This window comes from Lontra canadensis, unplaced genomic scaffold, assembly GCF_010015895.1.
Source record: "Lontra canadensis isolate GAN:19392208 unplaced genomic scaffold, GSC_riverotter_1.0 scaffold15, whole genome shotgun sequence".
Lineage (NCBI taxonomy): Eukaryota > Metazoa > Chordata > Mammalia > Carnivora > Mustelidae > Lontra > Lontra canadensis.
Window position 1 is genome coordinate 18043890 of NW_022631009.1, and position 8352 is coordinate 18052241.

General features: G+C 35.2%; 1 protein-coding gene across 6 annotated transcripts in view; it reads left to right on the forward strand.

Moving 5' to 3' along the window:
* Positions 1-5960, forward strand: part of UBR5 (ubiquitin protein ligase E3 component n-recognin 5) — a 137882-nt gene extending 131922 nt beyond the window's left edge. For 4 of the 6 annotated variants that reach the window (XM_032858564.1, XM_032858562.1, XM_032858560.1 and 1 more), the window contains exons 58-59: positions 1314-1399; positions 4785-4997. In XM_032858564.1, the coding sequence (XP_032714455.1) occupies positions 1314-1399; positions 4785-4997 (299 nt within the window). Of the gene's footprint in view, positions 1-1313; positions 1400-4784 lie in introns of all 6 variants that reach the window. The other 2 variants (XM_032858561.1, XM_032858559.1) reach the window with 1 other exon arrangement.
* The last annotated feature ends 2392 nt before the right edge of the window (positions 5961-8352 follow it).

Here is an 8352-nt window from a genome sequence, read left to right on the forward strand (position 1 = left end):
TTTGGACTAGCCTTAGCATTAGGTTATTCTTAATTCTTTTACTTTTTCTAGGTTTTAAAGAATATATGGTTTAGTATAAATACAAGTAAAAATTCTTTGTGGTGAGCAACTACATAAAAGAATTTTTATGTAGTAAGAAAAAAATAACCCATGTGACAATTCTCTTGGCGTTTCCCAATTAATTTTTCTTAGACTTTCTAATTAAAGAATTTGACTGTATGGTGTTTGCTTTGTAGAACCGGCCCCAAAGCTCACTTACAAAGATGTAACAACACACAAACACACGGAGAATCTAGAGAGAATAACAACAGGTAGTGATAATCCTCCTAGAATAACATTTATCTTCAGGGCCTGATTTTTTATCTCTGTTTTCAAAGTCCTAAGAATAGAATTTTAGCTGTGACTGTACAATAAAACACTGGAAGCTCCAAGAAGGTCCTTATGAGAGGATTCCAGGTATAGGTCATAATTACTATGTACATGAAGGTACCAGTTTTTCCCCTTTTACATTTTGCAGAGTTATTTGGATAAATACTCTTGTTTTTTTCTTTGTGCTCGATTCATTGTATAATAGTTTTTGTGCTACTGTTGTTTTTTTTTTTTTTAAGATTTTATTTATTTATTTGACAGAGATCCCAAGTAGGCAGAGAGAGAGGAGGAAGCAGGCTCCCTGCTGAGCACAGAGCCCGATGTGGGGCTCGATCCTAGGACCCTGGGATCATGACCTGAGCCAAAGACAGAGGCTGTAACCCAATGAGCCTCCCAGGCGCCCCTGTGCTACTTTATTTAATACAGTTTTCAGTACTTGTAAGATAAGAATTTGTCTCATTTACAAACCAAAAACCTAAGAGGGGAAAATAAATATCTAAAGCCCCTCCAAATTTGATCCTCAGATAAGCAGCATCAGCATCATCTAGAAGATTTTTAGGAATGCAGAATCTCCATTCCTTTCCTTTCTCCCCATAGACCTAGTAGATGAGCATCTGCATTTTAGAAAGCTCCCCCAAGTGATTTGTAAACTCATTAAAATTTTGAAGCCCTGGTTTTAGTTCATGAGAAGAATCATGAATTACAGATGGGATTAAAGCTATGTGATTATCATTTTTGAGACTGGTAGTCCATTTTTCTTGGTCATCTTAAGTCAGGATTGACTAATGAATAGTTTTTACATTATGCAAATGGTCCTAATTCTCTCTATTAGGAATTAGACCTCTGATCCTAGATAACATTTCAATTTTAAGCTATTTTTATAAGAAGCAGTATTTTAAGTAACAATGGACACAGTATACTGGATTTATACTCTTCGTTCTTAGGAGAAAATGCTGAGAAGCTCTTGCAATTCAAGCGTTGGTTCTGGTCAATAGTAGAGAAGATGAGCATGACCGAACGACAAGATCTTGTAAGTCAAAAATTTCATGAAGTTTGTAGAAGAAATGAAATTTTATAATGCTGTGTATGATAGCCTTTTAAGTTTGCAAACAGTGGTTGATCATTTTAATTTTGGCTAAGGAAATCAGAAATATAAGGCAGTTTTAGTTTTTCTACTCTAGAACTGAAAACCTGAAGTATTAATAAAGCCTGTAAACAGTAAAACGCATTTAGCTATTGCTATACTGTCTTTAGTCCTGGAAGATAATACCAGTTAATTGTTGAGACAGGTTTCATTTTTCCCTATAATGCTTATATATGCTGGCTGCACCTTTCATATATCCTTAATCCTTTTGACCAGTGGCAAGTCTTTGCAAAATTTTTGAATAGTATCTTGATTGCTTTGTGTGTACTAGGAATAGCATAGCTTGTGATATGTGGGTATTACATCTATGATTTCAATCTTATCTACTAATTAGAATCATAAACTAGATAATATAAACTTTAGTCACTGTGAAAAGTTTACCAGGTCAGTGGAATCTATATCCAGCCTTGAGTATAAAACCCAATCAACCTGTCCATTAGTCTTGAAAGGCATTCTTAACCTGGAAAATCCTAGGTATCCTTTCTACTCCTATTCCTTAATGGTTCCCTGAAAAATTTTTCCTGTCAAAGCAGCGTTAGTTCTCAGTAACTAAAACCACACTACTTGTGGAATATATAAAAATGATCCAATTTCTAGAAATATCCTCCAGTTTTATTTGAGAGGGGAAATAGTTCTGTGGGAAAACATGAAACTTGGGAGTTTCCCCTTTACCTTTGAGTTACTAACTTATTTTTGGGAGGGGGGTTCTGCATTTAGGACTCTCTAATTTTTACATGGTCCCAGGAGCCTTCCAGTATTTCTGTTCTGTAGGGAGACCGTTCTCTTGCTAATCCTGTCAGTTGGTTCTATTCTTGGTTTTAGCCACTGTGGTAATTTCCACTGAGGTCATTCCGTAGGTAGATTTCATCTACTTGGTTCCATGCAGCTTTCCCAGTCTTCCGGATCCTGAAGTCTCTGCCAGTGTTAATACTGTATCTCTTCTTTTTGGTTTCACTGTTAGGGTTCTACCACCTGTGGTCAGTTTTTGATTCAGGTACCTTGTTTCTTTAAGAAAGGGGCCACATCGGTTCTGTAAGACGTACCAAAAACAAATGATTGGCTATAAAGTCGAAGGTTTTAATGGACTATTTTTAATCCCCTAGTTGTAATGTTCTGTTTTTAAACCAGTAAATTCTCAGTTCTATCAATCAAGTTAAATGTCACTGTAGTTTCTGCCTTCTACTGGAAGATAAATTTGCTATTATTCAGTTTTTGAAGTGAAAGAAAGAAGATCTCCCTTTGGAAAGGGCCTCAGAATTTCCTATGGACAGCTTTAATTTGTGAAAGTCACTTCTCTATTTGTAGGGCTTAAGTAGTATATCAGGGGGTCTTTTCCCTCTCCTCTTTTGCGAAGAGTGCTTCACAGTTGTTGGTTTTATCCTGATGTGTCTGAGGAGAAGAGCGGAAGGATATAAGAGACTGTTCAGAGCATACTGAAAAGTACAGGGTATTTGGGGCTTCTGGGTAAGACTACATAAGTTTATTCCCCTCCTAGTTAGAGTTTACTAGTAAAAGTTCTGAAAAGTCTTATACTATATTTCTCTTCTTCCAACTTTTGGGATGTCCATCAGTGGTAGTTATATCTACCCTGGCTAACCATATTCCTCTTTGGAGAAACACTTTGTTCTTTATGTGTAAAATGAGTGGATTGGACCAGCTTTATCTTTAGAGCATCTTTTTTTTTTTTTTTTTAAAGATATTGATTTATTTGACAGAGACTACAAGTAGGCAGAGAGGCAGTCAGAGAGAGGAGGAAGCAGGCTCCCTGCTGAGCAGAGAGCCCGATGGTGGGGCTCGATCCCAGAACGCTGGGATCATGACCTGAGCCGAAGGCAGAGGCTTTAACCTACTGAGCCACCCAGGCGCCCCTCTTTAGAGCATCTTTTATAAAATTCTTTGAAGAGACACTTAGCAGGGATTCTCTTTCTGCTTCCTCCTATGGAACTTAGAGATTTTGCATAAAACAATTTCTTCAGGAAAGCAGATTATAGTCAACCCTTGAACGATGTGAGGGTTAAGGGCACCAGCTTACTATGTAGTTGCAAATCTGAGTATGACTTTTGACTCCCCCAGAAACTTTACTAATAGCCTGCTATTGACCAGAAGCCTACCAGTAACAAGAGTCCATTACACATATTTTATATATGTATTATTTCTAACTGTATTCTTAAATTACACTAAAAAAAAAGTTAAGAAAACCATAAGGAAAATATGTAGTACTGTATGTGGTGATTTATTAAAAAAATTTTCCACGTGGGGCACCTGTATGCAACTCCTGATCTTGGGATTGTGACTTTGAGCCCCACACTGGGTGTAGAGATTACTTTAAAAAAAAAATCCACATGTAAGTGGACTCATGTAATTCTAACCCATGTTGTTCAAGGGTCAACTGTACTTCATTTAGGTTTTCTAGTCACTTTGGGATATTGGCTATATATGTATTTTTAGTTGTGCATTTTGGAATGCATTAGATTTAAAAAGCCTTACCTTTAAGAAATAGGAACTGGGCAATGTAAGAATGTAATGTGTGTATGTATGTATAGATCAGTGAGGAATGATAAAAAGTACAGAAGTTAACATTTATCTTATTTACATGATGTCACACAAAATAGATGTGTAGTAAAACTCATTGTTAATAGGCTTATTGCATGGATTTTATGTATAGTAGATACTCCCCAACACTTTAATAAAATTATTCCCGAATCACAATATAGCACTGAAAATATGCTGGTAGATAAAATGCAAAACAACTTTTTTGATAATCTGTGTGAATTTTATTTTTTTTTTTAATTTTTTTTTAAATTTTTTTATTAGAGAGAGAGATCACAAGTAGGCAGAGAGAGAGGGGGAAGCAGGCTCCCCGCTGAGCAGAGAGCCAGATGTGGGGCTTGATCTCAGGACCCTGAGACCATGACCTGAGCCAAAGGCAGAGGCTTAACCCACTGAGCCACCCAGGTGGCCCAATAATCTGTTTGAATTTTAAAACTTTTTTAGAGATTTTGTGCCCTGTTTCCCCTAAAAGATACTTTAAAAGCCACTGGAAAGGCCCAAGAGAAACTGAGGCCCTTGAAACAGTCACTTTTCTATATACCTGACACTTTTTACTTTTCTGACCCTGAACCTTTTCAGTATAAGAAATAAATTTAAAACCCAGTACAAAATAATATCCCTCTTTAGGTTTTAACATAAGAATGGGGCTCTCTGTATATATTGCCAGAATTAATGTTAATCTGTTAAAAGCCAAAATTGTAATTATCATATTCCTGTTTAGGTTTACTTTTGGACCTCTAGCCCATCATTACCAGCCAGTGAAGAAGGATTCCAGCCTATGCCCTCAATCACAATAAGACCACCAGATGACCAACATCTTCCTACTGCAAACACTTGTATTTCTCGACTTTACGTCCCACTCTATTCCTCTAAACAGATTCTCAAACAGAAGTTACTACTCGCCATTAAGACCAAGAATTTTGGTTTTGTGTAGAGTATAAAAAGTGTGTATTGCTGTGTAATATTACTAGCTAATTTTGTAGATTTTTTTCCATTTGTCTATAAAAGTTTATGGAAGTTAATGCTGTCACACCCCCCCTGGTGGTACCTTAAAGAGATTAAATGCAAACATTCCTTGCTGAGTTTGTAGCTTAAAAGGCCTGAGGAGCACTAGCAACATTAGACTAATGGTTTGCTAGTCGACAACTTCTGGGTCTAACCCCAGCCAAAGATGACAGCAGAACAACATAATTTACACTGTGATTTATCTTTTTGCTGAGGGGAAAAATGTAAAATGTTCTGAAAATTCACTGCTGCCTTTGTGGAAAGTGTTTCAGCAAAGGTTCTTGTATAGAGGGAATAGGGAATTTCAAAATAAAAAATTAAGTATGTTCTGTGTTTTCATTTTAACTTTTTTTATGGTGTTTAATTTGTGGTTGGCTGCAATTGTGTATCATGTATATGGAACTTGTAAAAAGTTCTGGACATTCAGATCTTAGAGATGAAATCACTTTTACCTATGAAAACCACTTATTGCGGTTTATTTTAGCTGCATTGAGCTCTAGGATATTAAATGATATCACTAATATTTTGCATGTAATTTGTTCATTTGAGTAAGGGCACTTTTTTGTACATATGATGGGGCCAATGCACAGTACTTTATCACAGTCAGTTTTTTTTTCTTTGTATCCCTATTTCAATGAGCAGTCAGTCAGGAGGTTACTGCACTTCAGTTCTAATTAGACATTTGTACTAAGGTATTTCAGTTATGTAAACTCAGCCTGGGCACTTTCTGATAACTGTAAAATGTTTTATAAGATCATGATTACTGAAGATACATTTTGGAAAATTTTAAATGTTCGTGAGCAGCTTAACTACTTTTGTATCTAGCCTTTTTTAAGTATCTTGTTACATTTACTTTTTTAAATAAAGAAATTACAGAAGAAATGTCAAGTAATATTGAAGAAACAATAGTTTTTATTTATGTAGTTGTACATTTTTAAACTAAGGGTAATACACCAACATGGTTATGTGCATAAAAATTTTTGATTTAAAGAACTGAAAAGTTTATATACACATGGACTATAAGAAAGAGAAGAAAATTAGTCCACATTTTACAGTTAGCAGAGAATCCTGAATGGCACTGGCCAGGCCACCTTTTCTTTTTACAAATGAGGGACGTGAAGTGTGACCCTTACTTGGCATAGGAAGTTAATTCACTTATACTTAGTAACTAAGTGACAGGTTCTTTTTTGATGACCCATTAATTATGTAGCCTAGGACCAATATCTAAATTTTGTGGTTTTAGTAGCTTTATTCAGTGGCATAAGGAACACGGTTTTCTCACTAAGTCTTCAAAAAGTGACAGACTAGTCACTTTACATATTGAAAATGAGAAAAATTCTCTGAAATCTCTACCTTTCAATTCCTTTAAGAGGACTCCTGGCCTTTGGGATGTTTTTCATATTCAAAGGCGCTATGCTTTTATTATATAACTTCCTGCAGAAGACTGAACCATGTGATATTCTCAGCCCTGCTGACACAATAAATATTAAAAACTAAAATGATAGTAGTGAAACTCATTGTATTACTTAAAAGTTACACAACATGCTGTATTAGATTTGTGTAAATTAACCAAAGGTTATTTTACAAAGTGAAACATTGGTTTTTATGTCTAAATGCTATTTCTGAATAAATGAAATAGTAATTAGATTAAGAGCTAATTATCAATGTGTCTGAAAGAAAATTTATATATCACCTTAACTTCTGTATGCACATGATGGGATTGATAAAATATTAAATGAAAACAAACTAGATATGATTAGGACATTTGAAACCCTAATTGTGAACTTATTTTTAATAGTTATTGAAAGAATGAAAATATTTAAAATAATGCACAATGTCTTAAGTCTTCCTAAATCAAGATTTTGGTTAAAATGCTTTTAGGACTATTAAAAGCAGAGTGAGTTTTTTTTTTTTTTTTTTTTTTTTTTAAAGTAAAGCATAAAATGGTTCTAAATGGAAAATAAAGTCATGTAAAATAAAGTTCTCTTTTGGTCTTGTTTAGTGATTAAATCTAATAGAATTGAAAACAAATTTAGGAAGAGAAGACCAAGAATGAACTTTACTGAGGGGTTTTCAAAGTTTTGCTATTTTTACCCTTTCCCCCCACCTAAACCACCTGAGTATGACTATATAGTATAATAGCTTACGGAGACAGACTTGAGGTTTTTAATAGTATGATATCACCATTTAATATTTGCCCCTGAAAATTTCTCTTCTAAAGATGATTGTTTCTGCCTGTTTAAAGGTAGCCAGTGATTTCCAGGTCTGACCTCAAAACAGATTTTTCCCTGAGGTAGTAGTTCTCATTGCTACTCTATGCATAAGATTCCCGGGTAAAGCTTTTTAGTACAGATTTCCTGATTTTTGCCCATTCTTTCAATCACATTCTGATTCAGTAAGTCTTCAGTGGAGTACAGAAATCTTTATTCTTAAAACAGCATCCTAGGTGATTCTGAAACAATGCCCAAAGAACATTCTTTTTCACTAATGTAAATCCCCTTGTTGTCCTTAGAGCCAAATTTTCCTACTCCTAGCTTATGGAAAAATATTTCTGTCAGTCATTTCGTCCAGGATTAGGTTCTTCTCCTAATAAAGGACTTGCTAGAAGTATCTTTAATAGACCGAATGAAAATATTTTCAGTGTTTACATTAACCTAAGCAGGTAGGCATGGACAGAGATTAATTCTTCTCTAAACATCATTTGACTAATGGAGAGATGTATTTAAAATGTGACTTGTTTATTCAACTCAAGATACTTTATAAGCAAATTATCTTGTTACCTCTCTTCAAATTAAAAAAGAAAATTACTGCATTGCCATGAATGTGCAACATGAAGTTTCTATTTTATTCAGTACTTACTGTGTGCCAGGCACTTTTGTCAAGTGCTTTACATATAGTATCTCCTTTTATCCTAGGAGATGGGGGCCTTGCCATCCTCAGACAGGAAACTAGACACAGTTTAAACAACTTGCCCTAGTTCACACAGTTAATAAGTGCTTAAGTGAGATAGGATACTAGGTATTCTGGAGCTTGCATCCCTAAACACGGGGCTATACTATTTTGTGGAAGGTATGATTATAAGCAAAGCAAGTGAGTTGGTCAGTAAGGTTTCTGATACCCAATGTGTGTGTGTGTGTGTGTGTGTGTGTGTGTGTGTGTGTGTATGGGATTTCATTCATACCACCAGGCATTGGGCTATTTTGTGGAAGGTATGTTTATAAGTGAGTGAGTTGATCATTAACGGTTCTGATACCCAAGGGATTTCCTCCATTCCATCAAGCAAT